Source organism: Lipophrys pholis, assembly GCF_963383615.2.
Source record: "Lipophrys pholis genome assembly, chromosome: 4".
NCBI classification, from domain to species: Eukaryota; Metazoa; Chordata; class Actinopteri; order Blenniiformes; family Blenniidae; genus Lipophrys; species Lipophrys pholis.
Window position 1 is genome coordinate 30,609,774 of NC_137637.1, and position 16,687 is coordinate 30,626,460.

General features: G+C 41.2%; 2 protein-coding genes across 2 annotated transcripts; both read left to right on the forward strand.

Annotated features, from left to right (window-relative positions):
• Positions 1-851: 851 nt before the first annotated feature.
• Positions 852-6,490, forward strand: pnp4a (purine nucleoside phosphorylase 4a). The gene is made up of 7 exons (XM_080462385.1): positions 852-993; positions 2,833-2,996; positions 3,423-3,526; positions 4,504-4,679; positions 4,805-4,995; positions 5,828-5,907; positions 6,020-6,490. Exons 1-7 carry the CDS (start codon positions 971-973, stop codon positions 6,164-6,166), a joined length of 885 nt encoding a protein of 294 aa, XP_080318511.1. The 5' UTR covers positions 852-970; the 3' UTR covers positions 6,167-6,490.
• Positions 6,491-9,466: 2,976 nt separating this feature from the next.
• rem1 (RAS (RAD and GEM)-like GTP-binding 1) lies at positions 9,467-16,085 on the forward strand. Its single transcript, XM_080462354.1, has 5 exons — positions 9,467-9,658; positions 11,670-12,049; positions 14,160-14,242; positions 14,637-14,844; positions 14,925-16,085. Exons 2-5 carry the CDS (start codon positions 11,689-11,691, stop codon positions 15,200-15,202), a joined length of 930 nt encoding a protein of 309 aa, XP_080318480.1. The 5' UTR covers positions 9,467-9,658; positions 11,670-11,688; the 3' UTR covers positions 15,203-16,085.
• Positions 16,086-16,687: the final 602 nt, after the last annotated feature.

Below are 16,687 nucleotides of genomic sequence, written 5' to 3' on the forward strand. Positions count from 1 at the left end.
CAAGATTTCTAACAGGATTTCACATCTTATTATTCAAACTTTGTTCAACAGCTGCAGCTTTACTGAAATTAAACAAGTAGTCTTTTTTTCAAAACGCAAATCTTCTAAAGCGGTTTGGGGAATCTGTTTACACATTTTCTCCTGACTTGGTACTTTTATAGTTGAGAGTCACAGTAATGACAATCTGTCCGTGTGAATATCCGTTCATGTTTATAGCGTTTTGTTCTCTGACAACATGTGTGTGTGTGGTTTAATTACAAAAGCAAACAACGGCACCCACTAGTGGCCTGACATGTTAACTACATAGTTTTTTTAGCGTTTCTGCCCTCTCCGTGTAGCCGGACATAGTTTACAAATGGTTGGTTGGTGGATTATATCGGTATCGGCAATCGGCAAAATGTTTAAAAAAAATATCGGCATATTGGATATTGGCGCATATTCAATTTTGTACATTCCGAGAATATAATTTGTACCACAGCATCCATCCCTTATACTGTACATACATGTGAGGTCTGACTGTGGCAGTGTGAGTCTGAGCATCACAACAGGTCATTTGTGTCTAAAGCCTCAGGAATTAACACTCAAGTAAAATCATGTTACTTGGAATCAGCGGGGGCATGTTTCAAAATCTGCTCTTCTTACACAACCTCCACCACCACCACCACCACCCAAAAAAAAAAAAAAAGAGAATAATAATAATCTATCAGAATCCGCACACACAAATACACACATGCACATTTTTACATCACTGTGGCGCCATTGGCTGCTGCTGATGAATGGGTGAGTTGTTGACCAATCAGAAGCATGTGACCTGTAAATATGTAGCCTGATCAGCATCAGCCAGCAGCATTCTCACCGTCTTCTGCTTCATCACACACACACACACTCTCACACACCTACACACACACATTTTCACACACCCTCACAAAGAAGCATCATTCTGCTCATATTCACCAGTCATCCATCCATCATGCACAGCAAAGAGCAGATCAGGTAAGAAAACATCTTCGCTGTACTTTCTATTCTTCTAACAAAATTGTATTGTTAATGTTACACTTTATTTTGGAATTATAGCGGGCACTGATGTCTTTCCTTCACTAAATTACTCTTAAAAAAAAATGTGATTACTAAACATATTCAAACGGTGGCTCATTGTTTTATATTTCTGCTGATTAATCCTGAAGCTGATTTTTTTCTTGTGTAGATGTATTAAGTAATTCAAACAACAATAAAGAATTATATTTTTCTATCCTGTTCACTTCCTGAAACATTGCAATGCTGAAATTGAATGTATTTGAAATAAATCCCTAAACTTTAAGGTTAATTCATGGTTTAACTCCAATAACTTATTTAAAGCATTAAAAGGTCCCTCAAAGTTGTTGTAGTTGAAAAAATATATACTATATGAGGAATTAAAAAGAAGCCCGAGGTAGTATTTAAGAGGAGATACAAAGCAAATGCGGCACCATATTCAGTGACAAGTTATTTTCTTGAGTTAGTTCACATCATCTGAAACAGAAATCGTTAATTAAGAAATAAAATATGGTAAAATCTTTCATATTTAAAGCAATAATCAGCCGATTAAAAATAAATATAGAGACGACAAATCATCACAGGTGTTATAGCTCAGATATAAGACATTTGAAGTAATTACATACGACATAAAGAACATAGAACAACATAGAAAAGTGTGACTAAAGTTCCCGCAAGATCAATGAAAATCCCAATTTCATTGCTGGTTCAGGGAAATAAATGATTCTGCATATTACAGCTAAAAATAAAATAACCATGATGCCACAGATTCTACTGAAACAAGCTTGTATGTATCGAGCCGTCGACATGACAAACTAGAATGATTGGTTATATCTTTGTGTCATGACAACGTTACAACTTAATATGCAATGTCCCTTCAGAATAAAGGTCCGTGAAGAAGATATTTGAAGAACATCATTGTGTTTTTCATATTCCCGTGTCGACACACTTTCAAACCTGCGTTACGTCTGTTTCCTCAACTTTGATAGAAACACAGAAACGCTGCAGCTGTTGCAGGGGCTGTCGGTGGGGGTCAGACATGCTGGAACAGAATTCACAGTTTAACCAGATTATCCAAACCAAAGTGAATGTTCAGGTTATTCTCAGTGTTCAACACTTGTCCTATTCATTGTGAATTATGGGAGCATAGGTACAGTTCTGATGATGTTGTTGCCAAACTCCTGCCCAAGTCGTTTTTTTTTTATGTCTTGGACTGAAAGTTAAACCAACATTCACTCTCTATTCTCTCTTTTTTTTTTTTTTTTTGAGTCTCAACCAACCCCTGAAGTCATTGGTGTTATAATGTGCCACAGTTTTCACCAGCTCCTCACGAGCTTGGTCTGCTGGTTTGTGCCGGAAATGTAATGCACAATGAGGTTTTGAGAAACACCGCTCCAGACAGGGGGGGGGGGGGGGGGGGGGTATAAATCTGTGAGCCGGGCAGCCAAATAATAATGAGCAGAATCTCACAATAATGGGCTTTAAAGCCCAGCAAGAGTTGCAGAGCTGGGAAATATTTGCCGGTGCATTCAGCTTTGTTTTGACCCATGACACATATCGTCTGTGCAAACCGTGAAAAAACGAACTGACTAAAGCTAAAATAAACGATAGGCTGAGATGAGACAGTGAGAAGTAATTTAAAGACTGATGATGATGATGAGGAGGATGATGATGATGACGATGCCACCGTAGCATCTCCTTCCATAAGCCTTCCGCCTTAAATCACAAGGTGTTCTTTGGATAAATGACTGACGACTCCCCCTCCTTTTTTCTTTTTTTTTTTGTTTTCTCTTCCTGTAGTCATGACGAATATCAGAAAACAGCCGATTGGTTGATGTCCCAGACGAAGCATCGCCCTCAGGTGGCGATCATCTGCGGGTCCGGACTGGGCATGCTCGCAGACACCCTCAAATGTCAAGACTCTTTCCTCTATTCTGACATACCAGGCTTCCCCCAGAGCACAGGTAATCCCAAGATACGTCACTTCAACATCAAAATGACTTGGTCGTTTCAAAACTGACCGACTTTTGCATTTACATTACTAGTAGAATAAGGATTATTTTTTAAATATTTCAGTTCTGATCTTTCGGCCTCTTCCAAGGAAGGTCGACGAAGCTCGTGGGACACAAAGAACAATCGTTTCTCATTAATGAAAAAAGTCAATAACATCAGTAAAGAATCATGTTTCAATTTAGCTTTTCAAAAGTAATCAAATACTTTTTGAACAAGAAGGTGTGATACCTTTGTAAAATGAATTATTTACTGATTTACATTTACATTTGAATGTTCCCGCTGACCCCAATACTTATTAATAGATTTAATAGAATTCACTGAAAGGTGAAACTGAGTATAAACTGAATATTCATTGCGTTTGTGTTGCCGTGTTGCAGTGCAGGGCCACGCAGGCCGGCTGGTGTTCGGCGAGCTGAAGGGGAAAACGTGTGTGTGCATGCAGGGCCGCTTCCATATGTATGAGGGACACTCGCTCTGCAAGGTACGCAACAAACATTCGTCCTGCACCCGAGGATGGTTACCAATCAAAGTAAATCTAGTTTCCCCGCAAGTCTGAATTTGTACAGTCTGGTGACAAAATAAGAACCAAAGAAAAAAAAACCCTGCAGAATTTAATGTTTCTAGATGTTTTACTGTAATTCTCACTGTTGAAAGGATATATTCATACGCCAGCATCTGATAAAGGAAATGACATTCTTCTAGGCTGCTCAGGAAGGCAGCGTTCAGCTTTTACCGAAGACAATTAAAAACATTTTAGGAACATAAGAAATAGAATCAAAGACACACTGCAGAGGTTCACTCACACACAAACTCCTGCTTGGAAGAATAAACAAACTCAGTCACGCAACCTTTGGTACAACTATTACATATGACTGTAATCGGCAGCATGAGACTGAACCTGCAGGAAAGTGTGTGTGTGTGTGTGTGTGTGTGTGTGTGTGTGTGTGTGTGTGTGTGCGTGCGTGCGTGCGTGCGTGCGTGCGTGCGTGCGTGCGTGCGTGCGTGCGTGCGTGCGTGCGTGCGTGTGTGTGTGTGTGTGTGTGTGTGAGACCAGCCAGCTCAAGTCATGCATGCAATTGGTCACATGCTGCCTTTTAGCAGCCTGTTCAATGCAACTATTGTTTCTCTCAATATAACACACACACACACACACACACACACACACACACACACACACACACACACACACACACACACACACACACACACACACACACACACACACACACACAGCAGGGACAAGGTAAGAGATCAATTTTCAGGATCTAGAAATGGCCTACCTGATGAAACTGTTTCAATAACGACTATTGCTGTTGGTTTATGAAAGTGTGTGTGTGTGTGTGTGTGTGTGTGTGTGTGTGTGTGTGTGTGTGTGTGTGTGTGTGTGTGTGTGTGTGTGTGTGTGTGTGTGTGTGTGTGTAAAACGGTGTTGAAAACATCTGTCTGTCGCTCCATCAGACAACGTTTCCCGTTCGAGTCTTCAAGCTGATGGGGGTGGAGACTCTGATCGTGACCAATGCCGCCGGCTCATTGGCCGACGGCCTCCAGCCCGGTGACATCATGATCATCAAGGACCACGTTAACTTCCCCGGGATGGTTGGGCTGAACCCGCTCTGTGGACCCAACGACGACAAGTACTTCTGATATTTGTAACTCTGCGTCATCGGCGTGACGTATTGATGGAACGTGACCGACTCGGTCATGTTGCCGCCGCGTCGGTCGTTTATTTGTTATTCGCTCATTATTTTTGTGTTTACAGGTTCGGACCTCGCTTTCCCGCCATGTCCGGTTGCTATGACAAAGCCCTGCGTTGCTCAGCGATGGAAATTGCCAAACAGCTGGGTGTGGCCAGCCTCATGCAGGAGGGCGTGTACGCCATGGTGGGCGGTCCCAACTTTGAGACCATCGCTGAGGCCAGACTGCTGCATCGACTCGGGGTAGACGCTGTTGGTGAGACACGTTTAAAAAAAACAACTTTTCCCAGAGTCCCCGATTTTAAGACCTGTTAGTGTCTTCAAGAGACTTTTTGCAGGCATTTCATCTTTGGGTTGAACGAAGTGGTCGATTCACAGGTTGAAGGTTTTTTCCCACTAAAGGATAGATCATGAGGTTATTGTATAAATTATAAAAAGGTCTTATTATACAATTTTCAAAACTTTTACATGGATCCCGTTGGTCCAAAAACTATTGTATTCTTAGTTTATTGCCCTGAATCCAGCTTTTCCTTGATTTCCCTCCATTTGAATCTTGGATCATAGGAGCTGCATTCAGAATCTGCTGTGTCTGTGTGAGCTGGACTGGCTCCGCCCACACATGCCCATCTTGGGAAGAGGAGGAAGTACTTCCTCTCGTGGTGCCATGTGCCGGAGCAGAGCTGCCTAATTGTGGGAGGAGTCAAAGGGAGGAGCCTACCTTGATTGTGATTGGCTAAACCCCCGATGACACTATATAGGGTTTGATTTCTGATTGGCTGGTTGGAGCAACACACTTTTTAAAAACTGAAACAAGCCAGGGAGAGAGAGGACAGACTGTCTTCACTTCTGGGACGTCGTTCCAGGTATTGGGACGATTATTACTGTTGGAAAACTGTCATAAAGTGAATTTTCCCTTTAATCATTAACCTTTAACTCGGAGGTTAACAGTTGTCACATGTGACAAAATTCCAGTTCATCGGGGCTTTAAATACACTATAAATACGTTTGAAGTTATTTTGGATGCAGGAGGACTAAACGTTTTCCCGTGGTGATCTGCCAGTCATGTCGGCCATTACTCCGTTTTTCAGGTATGAGCACAGCTCCTGAGGTCGTCGTGGCAACCCACTGTGGCCTGAGAGTCTTCGGTCTCTCTCTGATCACCAACAAGGTAAACTCCAAACACTGATTACAGATGAATGGGTGATGGACTGATGCAAGTCCTTCACAATCAAAGGTACCTCATCAATTAAAAGACTCCTTCCTTCCTGCGTTTCCTCGAGGTGGTGAAGAGCTACGAGGACACGGACAGCGTAAACCACGAGGGCGTTCTGGAGGTGGGCCGGCTGCGCTCTCACACCGTGCAGCAGCTGGTCACTGAGCTGGTCAGCAGGATGGAAATCAACAACAACACTAATAATGCTGTTTAAACACACACACACACACCCACACAAGCACATAGTGTACATATTTGGTGGAATTTTTATATCTCCATGGTGCCTAAAAACCGTCCATCAGGGTAAATCGGATTGTAAGTATTCCTTTATTACGTCTGACCTTCAACTTTAAAAAAGAAATAATATAATAAGAAATAATATAATTCCTAACTGCTGTGTTTGATGATGTTTTAATATAATGTGAGTCGAATATTTTTCAATTGTTCTATTGTACATTGTTTCTGCAAAATGACTGAATGTTGTTTTATAAAGTACTTTACTGGTTACCAGATTACTCTGATTAAAACATGCTGCCCCAAATACTCATGCTTATCTTTATTTTTTTTAAAGTATTTCTCAAGTCTGTTCGCCATTGTTTAAAGGAGGCCTTTTTCACAAATGTTTTTTTTTCTGTTATAAAACTGGTGTGTTACATTTAGTTTGCCAAATACTTAAGATATTTTAGAGAATTAATGAAATGGGATCAGGTTTAAGCTGTACCGTGGAGGAGTGGCTACTTTTCTCACCTCAAAGCTATTTTGTAATATATTTAGTAGTTTTACACTCATACCCATGTACACAGAGTTTAATTCTGTGGGACAGCTTTCAGCAGTTATGACATATTTGAACGTGAATTTATGAGTCGAATATCTAAAACTTCTTTATTTTTTTTCCAATTTTTTTTTATCAGAATCACTGATGAAAATAAGAAGATCTCTCAGAAATAAACGTAACCAAAACCAAGAATATAAATTTTTTTTACACATTGGTGTAAGTGTACAACTGTCAATCGTCTTTTCTATCATGACCCGTTACTTCTCAGTTCTCTCCTCTGACCACGTGGTGGCAGCAGAACGCAATAATTTCATGCACGTATGCCCCCACATCATCTGCACTGAATCGATGTACATTCATTCCTTTTTTTTTTCTTTTTTTTTTTGTTAAAATGAATATTTTCCCAAACCAGAATTAATTTAGCCATAAACAACTCTCAAATATAAATATTTTGCAAATTAAAACAGGGATATATTATGTGTTGTGATCTGTCTCCACTGTAGGAATAGACGGTCTTGCTACTGATTGTTGGAACGAATGAAAGTTTATTATTAATTTTTTTAATATAATGTTTCAGTGCAAGTGAGGTAATTAACATAAAAAAAAAAAGCCTAAACCAAGTTACAACCTGTAATAACTGAATCAAAATAATCAGTTCAATGAATAATTTCGATGAGCAAATATGTGAGTGAATAAATGAATGAATGAATGACGTTACACTGAGAGAGCCATCAGCACTAAATGGACAGTGACTGATAAAGATAACGATCACCAGGTTTGCTTTGCTTCTTCAGAGACTGTATTCTAGACCAGCAGGATGTAGACATAAATGCAACCTTTTTGAACTGAGGGGGTGGTGAAACATCTAAACGTCTTTGAAGAGCTGACACGCTCACACTGACACAGCAAATAATGCAAGATCCTCTATCATCAGATTTTCCATCTTGGCTTATGTGCAAGAAGTTAAAAATAATCAACCAAAAAAAAAAGATTTGTGACGAGTCCAAATGAGAGGATGTTTGAAAAAGACTCGAAATCCAGGAATTAGATGAACAGTTAAATCTACATTTAATATATCAACCTACGTCGGTATATGTGATCATCTTCATATTTCATCGTGCTTCTTTTCCAAACAGAGTTACATTCAAACTGCTTAATTAACTTTTTGGGAGAGTTTACAAACTATAGCTATATAAATATGCTGCAATAGTCTAAGCTAGGCTTGTTTTTCTCATAGAAGAGATTATTTCTTTTTCCAGTCATATATGCTGAGATATATAAGTTTAAAAAAATACTAGTTTAATAAATACAAACAAATCATTCTAGGTGTTCTGTTAAGTGGCTTTTGAATTACTTCTAATTGTAAATTTCAGCTCTATTTGTAAACTTAGGAGTAATAACTTGTGGGAAATATTTGCACAATCTTTTATTTACTCAGGAGTGTAACTATCACTATCTATCACTCTAGCGTGCAAATAGTAATTAAACTACAGTGTAATTAAACTACACTTCGACCTCAGGAAGTAAATTGTGTTTTCATTTAAATATTCTGTCTCATGTGTGTCACATTAGCTGAGCTGTCAGCTCTGTGGGGATCGATCAATCAGATGATTGATCCACTCAATAAGTTCAGCTGAGGCTACATCAGCTAGTCTGAAGTGAAGTAGTTCTGTTGGAGTCAGTCATTATAAAGTCAACAGTACGCGCTTCCCCGCACCGCCACAAGGGGGCGACGTTTCGTGCAGTGCCGCAAAAAATGACCATCAGTTGTTCAAACAAACAAACAAACAAAAAAAAACCTGATGAAGTCATAATAGTGATAAGAAGCAAGATGTGAAGCAGCAACATGTAGAGAGCAGTGAACAGCTTCTGGAAAGGTAAGTTCATGTTAAATTAAAACACAAAAACACTTAGATAATTTTAATAATTTGTCTCATTTGTTTAGCCTGTTGCAGCTAATTGTATTGCCATTACATACCACTTTATTCACAAGACTGTTTCCTTCCATCACATGGCTTGTCAGTGAGCATGGATCAAAGTTACACAATGTCAAGTGTTAAATGGAATTGAACTATTTTTGCACTGTTACACTACTTAAAATTGTGAACTGAAATTCTAACTTGGCATTTAAAACAATGCTGCACATATTAATACTGTTTTTTTGTTTTTTTAATGTACTAACTAGTTTCTCAGAACACATTTTCCAGAGTAATGTAGTCAAGTATTTGATCGCTTCATCAAGAGAGTCAACAATAATGTTTAGCAGCAGATTTTAAATTACTGGTTGAAAGCGTTTAAGTGACTTTAAGAGTAAGTAAATGTTTCTTTAGGACAGTGTCATTTCATTATCAAATGACTGATGCTGTTTCTTTTCATTAAATAATTAAAGTGCTTTTTTATTTTTTATTTTTAGTAATTTTTTTTTGTTGAATATAAACCACATGAAAAAAGGAGTCACGCAGCCAGAGCTGATTCATTTAGACAAACTGTCTTTTAGGTCAAACAGGAAGTGACCAAAATGTTTGCTAAGCCAGCTCAGCCTCCACACAGATAACACACACACACACACACACACACACACACACACACACACACACACACACACACACACACACACACACACACACACACACACACACCCTCCCCACATATCTGTTTCTCCTCTGCTGTCACACACACACACACACACACACACACACACACACACACACACACACACACACACACACACACACACACACACACAAGCAGAGGGAGGTAGATAACTGTGATTCCACTGCTGAATTTTTAACGCTGTTGTGGAACTTTTTTTTTTCCAGGCGGGTTACTGTGGCACCAGGGTTCAGTTACACTGCCAGAGACACAGACATGGTTCAGTTCAGTTCTGTTGTTTCACGAGGCTGGACAGAAACACACTGCATGGAGTGTAAGGTAAGTCTATCTATCTATCTATCTATCTATCTATCTGTCTATCTGTCTATCTATCTATCTATCTATCTATCTATCTATCTATCTATCTATCTATCTATCTATCTATCTATCTATCTATCTATCTATCTATCTAACTCACTTGTTCACCAGCACGACAGTGTTCTCGTATTTCACGGGAGAAATTTCACATGTGAAGTGTCATTTTTAAAGTGTTTGACTTTCAAATTCAAGCCATGGAGCTCGTCGCTTCCTCTTCGTCGTTCACCAGAGCGTCGCCTACATTCCGCACGGCGTTTTTGCATGTAAAACCAGCGACCGCTGACCTTTCACATCAGCCCGGTGCTGGATCTGGTAATCCCTGAAGGTTTTGCACTACCATTGTTTTTTAAACGGTGGCAGTGAGCTCTCACGTGGTCTGACTGGCATTGCTGACTGTTGTTCTTGGCACCTTCACATATCTGAATTATTAATTGCAGAAGGTTTTCACTATCTGTAGTCGAGGTTTTCAATTGTGCTATTCTTTCCAAGTAACCGTGATCCCTCTTGGGCGTCTAGTTTTACCCTTTCCGAATCATTCAGTGGCTGGAGAATCAGTCCGTCTATGTTTATTGGTGATTACATTTTTACTGAAAGCAGGTGAATCGGGTACAAAATGTGACTGTCGCTGGATAAACGACTCAGCCGCTGCCTGTCAGCAGAGGTACCGCATCATGTCGATTAACTTGTTTTTAATCAGGAGGTACTACAGTATATTGTATACTGTGATCAAACTCTGGGCTCATCTCGTAAAAGCTGCAGGTTCAAATCCGTCAATAAAACTGTGGAGTTTGGAGAATTCAGTTCAGTTTGATGACTTTGTTCAAGATTAAGTTGTCTATACTTTTTTTTTATATATCTGAACTCACAACAAGATCAGAGAGTGGAGTTACAGAGACTCTGGGATTTAAGACGTGAGCGGAATAAAACAAAATAAAAAAAAGCTTCCTCACACAGTGAAACTTCCTCAGCTGCCCTCTGGGTGAACTCTGTAGAGGTCGGTGCTGAAGAAATTAAGATTTTCTGGTTTTGATAAGTGACACAAATTCAACTTAACTCTTAAGATTTTTGTCCAGATGTTGTTTTTTTATGTTTCTGGTTGTTTTTTCAATCCATTAAACAAAGATCTCACATTTTCAAAATACGAAAAGATTGAAAACCTCAATTAAATTTTTTCTGCACCAGCTTGTAAAGGAACAGATTTCTGAAGATATGTGGGATTATGTTCTTCCAGCAGTTTATATGTTCTTTAGGAGTCATGAAGTCTAATTTGACAGCAGCAACAAATCCATTAAGAGTTTTTGCAAAATAATTGGAGCACAAAAAATAAGGAAAGTGAAACATTTGTATTAATTTAGTGCTATTTCACATTTTATTATCACAGTTATTTTTTGATCGTGAGTGTATATGTATATGTATATATATAAATTTAAAAAACAAATTCTGCACCAGCTTGTAAAGGAACAGATATCTGAATATATGTGGGATTATCTTCAGTATATATATATATATATTTCTCTTTTTGGAAAATACAAGAGTCTTTCTCCCCAAATTGCTATAAACAGCCATTTTTCAGCCCAAAAAATGTTTGTTAAGCAAACTGGAGCAGGAAATTTTAATGAGTGGCGACAATAAAGAGATTATTATGAATGGAGTGAACAGATTATGAAAAAACAAATTCAGAATAGGAACCTGCAGCCAGTACTTGGCTTATTCTTAGAAATAACAGTGCTCTTTCTCTTGCCCCTAATTCACACCAGCTGTGATCGGGTGCTTGGTGTTTTTTTTTCCGCATGTTTGTTTGGCCTCACCTCACATGTACCCAGTGAGCAGTCTTTTGTGAGAAGTACGTATATATTGTGATATAATGTGAAGCTAAGAAAAGGTAGATCCTTCAATCAGCTCGATCAAATCACTTTTCTGGAAATGTTGAGAATAAGATTTTCACCCTGCTTCCATCGCTCCGTCCGTCCAGATGCCGTTGTTGTAGCGACATGACCCTGAACACTCAGAGAGAGAAGGAGCCTCTGCGGAGGCGAGGCAGCACGCCCGTCCCTCCCCTCTGCCACCACCCGTCCTGGACCCGGGAACCCCGGCTGTCCGGCGGCACCGGGCCGGACCAGGAGCAGCCCCGTCCCCAGCGCAGCCACCCGCCTCTGGGACAGTCCGCGTCCTACCACCCCGGGGACAAGTCCCTCCACTACCGCGCCCACTGGAGCTCCGACTCGGACGACGACTCGCAGAGCGACTCGGACTGCGTTTACAGGGTGGTGCTGCTCGGCGACCACGCCGTCGGCAAGACGAGTCTGGCGGGGATCTTTGGCGGGGTCACGGAGAAAGACGAACAACCTGCAGGTGAGACGTTGAGTGTTGCTGGATTCATTGTCATCGATCCACGGCTTCCTCCACCATTTTATCCTTATAGCTGATTATTATTTTACCGGTTCCCATCAGTTGTGACAATCTTAGTTTGATGTTGTGATGATTAAACACTTTTGGGGTCGTTGGTCGGCGTAGCGGTTAACAACCCTCGCCTCTCAGAAAATAGGTAGTTGGTTAGAGTTTTAGTCAGAACTTTTTGTTCTGAATTTGCATATTCTCTCTCTGTGTCCCAAAGCAAGTGTTTGCTCTGTGATGGACCAGTGATCTGTGCCTTTATCCTGCCTTCATCCAGAGTCAGCTGGGACTGGGTGAAACGTCCTCTGGGGTTTTTTCTGTCCTTTTTAGAGAAAATGAGATATGCACAGGTTTCAATTTGGTTTGTGTTCATTCACCTCTTACCTGGATGCCAAACTAGTTCTTCATTCAGGTGTGAAGTGACTATCGAGGCTCAGAATCACAGTCAACATGTAATTAAACATGCAGAGATTTCTATCCTTGAACTTCGCTTATTACTCAACGTCCACTTAAGTTTTTCTCTTCAGACTTCTTGTTGGTTACGAACCTCAAACGGCACATAAATGTTATGTTATTATTACTGACATCGCTGAGTGCCTTTTCGTGTTGACTTTCATGCACCCAATAGCTGATACGAGTGCCTGCCTCCAGTCACGTGTACTGAATGTCAACAATTGTAAACATGGTGTTGAGAGGTCCGAGTGGGGAAAGTTCATAACTGCTGGAGATGTTTTCTCTTCAGAGGTCTGACACTGGGTCAAACTGGTAGTCAACTAAATAGAAGTAATAGTAGTTTATGGTGAAATAAACGTATTAATATAGACATGGGAACAGAAGTTAGACAGTTCACAAACGAACTACTATTTTTTAAGATAATGTTTTTTATTCTATTTATCAGAAATTTAAAAAAAAAAAGAAATGATCACTTCACATATCATATCACGACACAATAAATCAAGGTTTTGTTGCCTCAGAGTGATAATGCCATAGTTCTGTGTGGAGTTTTCATTTTCTCCTGGCATGTGTGTTTTCAGTCTGATTGGAAACCAGCGTGAGCTGGGATCCACTCCAGTGTCCTGGGACCCTGAACTGGTTTTAACTTATCGGTAAAAAATTGTTTGTGAATTTTACTTTCTTTGAGTGAATTTTTTTTTATACATTTTTTTATGTTGTCCGAGAATGTTACTTACTCACACTTGATCACCATTCGTAACCATGTCAAACTGACACTCATAGTCCTTTTCCTTATATGTGATGTAATTTAAAAAAGAATACAACATCAGTTTTCTTCTTTGCCTTGTTCATGTTAAAGAGGTAAAAATGCAGATGTTGTGGTGTCTGCTTCACACTATAGGGACTGAGTAGAAGTAGAATCATGCTGCATGCTCTTACATTGCCAACTTGTTACCTCTTCATCTATCTGACTCATTTTAAATTTTAAATTTCCAGTCGTAACTACGTTTGGCTTGATACGAAAAGGTTAAATGTTCCTGCTCACTTTAACTGGCACATCACACTACTTTTATTTTGGAGGGATTGGAAGCGGATATGTTTAAAAAGGGCTCAGAATGTCGAATGAAATACGGCAGAAGATGCTCTATCACGTCTAAATATGATGTAATTACCGCTCTCAGCATGCTGCCGTACTGTATGTTCAGTCACAGCCTCACTCTGATTTACGCGTGGCTGCCATGAGTGACCTAACGTCATCGATCAGCTCTGGGGTCACGTGTCGCTTGGCCCGAAGCCACGATTGACAACCGGCATTGATCCAGTGGTATTGTGTCATCGTGTGCGGGGCCAAATGTGTGCTTCTAACCCTCTGTCTGGTGTTCCATGTTTTCATCGTTGTTGAGGTTTACTCCACTTCTCACATTGTTGTCAACGGGCTTTTGTTTTGTTTTTTCCTTTCCCAGACACTCATAAATTCGATAATGATAGTGACTTTACTAAATGTTAAATTGCTTGTGAACACATTTGGGAATATAAACATCAACGTTTACACAGTTTGCTCAGTTGGTTATCCAAACATCATCGGTCTTAACTTGTCCAACACTTTTTCTTACAGAAGACTCGTATGAACGGACCCTGACGGTGGACGGAGAGGAAACCACTCTCATCGTCATGGATACCTGGGAGAACGACAAAGCGGTACTGTGTCTGTGTGTGTGTGTGTGAGTGCGTGCGTGCGTGCGTGTGTGTGTGTTCCTGTGTTCTCGATTCTTTTTTTTTTTCACAGAGAAATTGAACAGAAACGGTGCACTTTAAGTACACTAAAAGTACAAACCGGTATTTTTTTCTTTGTTGTATGTGATTTCCTCAGTTGTGAGCAGACACACACACACACACACACACACACACACACACACACACACACACACACACACACACACACACACAACACACTGTGTGGACGTCATGTCCCAACATGCCTTGCGGTTTAACACTTGTGCTTCCCATCGTGCGGCATGAGATCCATCGGCGTGAGCAACGTTTGTCTTTAGACAATAATTTCATCTGCATTAAGCCGCCGTCTCTTTTTCAGGAGGGGGACGCCGGCTCCGCTCGCGACGACTGTCTGAAGGTGGGGAGCGCCTACGTCATCGTCTACTCCGTCACAGACCGCTCCAGCTTCGACTCTGCTGCTGAGCTCCGCATCACGCTGCGTCGCATCCGCCAGGCCGAAAACCTTCCCATCATCCTTGTGGGAAACAAGAGCGACTTGGTTCGGTCCAGAGAAGTCGCTGTGGAAGGTGGGGTCACGATCAGAGGGGGCCGCCGAATGTCCGACGCTGCAGAGAAACTTTAACCTGTGTGTATTTCCCCTCCCCAGAGGGCCGGGCGTGTGCGGTGGTGTTCGACTGTAAGTTCATTGAGACGTCGGCGTCCCTGCAGCATAATGTGACTGAGCTGTTCGAGGGCGTCATACGCCAGATACGGCTCCGTCGAGACGGCAGCGAGGCCATCCAGCGGCGGCGCTCCATCTACAAACGCAAGGAGAGCATCACTCAGAAGGCGCGGCGCTTCCTGGACCGCTTGGTGGCCCGCAACAACCAGCGCATGGCGGTCAAAGTACGGTCCAAGAGCTGCCACGACCTGGCCGTCCTCTGAAGGCGGAAGGACCATCGACCAGGAGGCCGTTGAAGTCCTCCGGCTGTCGTATCGAGGACGGCGACGTCGTCTGCAGCGATTTCTGATCTCAGTGAGCCGAAACAATCAGCAGCGAGCCGAGACAACGGACACTTCCATCCTCACCGGGATTCTTTTTCAGCTTGACAGTTTGGAGTCGAAACTTTTCTTACTTTTCTATCAGGTGACCTACTAAATAAGACACCACGCAACTGTAAAGAACTGTCACTGTGGGTCAGAGGTCCAGTGTGTGTGTGTGTGTGTGTGTGTGTGTGTGTGTGTGTGTGTGTGTGTGTGTGTGTGTGTGTGTGTGTGTGTGTGTGTGTGTGTGTGTGTGTGTGTGCGTGCGTACATTCGGACCGTCAGGTATTTATTACTTTTGTGGCCTAAATCTGTTTACACTCCAATATCTTGCAGGGACATTTTTTTTTAATTCTTTCTTTCTGCAGACTAAGATGAGGATTAGAGAAAGTGTGAGGCTGAGGAACGTACCGGTAACGATTGACGTTACAGTAAGTCAATGCAACGGTCCTGTGACGTTCATGAATGTACAAGACGTGCGCGTGGACGGGTCTTGTTGCAGCTGTTGGAAACTAAAATCAGTTTACACGCTCACCGTATTGGTAACTGCTCCTCGCTGTAGAAGAAGGGAGAGATCACAACACCTTCAGGTGAGTGCATGTTTTTAAAGATTAGAGTCAGGAAAGTAGTAATTCTGACCGATCTTTGTGTGCGAGGCGCGTGCGTGGTACGGGTGGTTTCTCTTCCAGGAGAACGTTTCCTGTGTTTGTCCGCTGTGCTGACGCCCTGACCTCTCTACTGTTTCTGGTTGAACACTGTGCGGAATAAAGTCTTAACTAAACCCAAACGTTATATTTCACACATGAACGCCACCGAGGCGGAGACGTGTCATTTCAAAGCAGGTGGTAAAGATGTACAGACATTTTTATGAATGATTTGAAGCATATTTGTTTGGATTTTCAGTGTTAAATTGCAAATCGAGTCCAGTTCTAGGAGACACCAGTCGGGGTTTTATTTAGTCCACCTCATTAGCAACAACGTGCATGAAAATGATCAGCGAACTGATAAAAAACTAAATGAGGAATTAATTTAGTATGGCTTTTTTTTTATAAATTTTTGGTTAATATTATGTCAGTTCAATGTTTAGTGAACATTGTTTGCAAAATGGTAAACGGATCAATAGTTAACTACATGTAGAATATCACACTTTAACGTTGAGCTCGTCAGGAATGTAACTGAGGCAAAAAGAATTCTTTGAACTTGATCAAGTTTTTTCACGAAACACGTGGGAAATATTGGCACATTTTAAAAAGGTTATTCATTAATCACATGATGCCTGTGTTTCCCGTTCAGAGTTTCCAAATCCAGTTCATAAAGGGCTTCAACCATTATATTTAATTCTGAATATTTCCAACCCTTGCCTCTGTCTGCAGACACACCAACGCG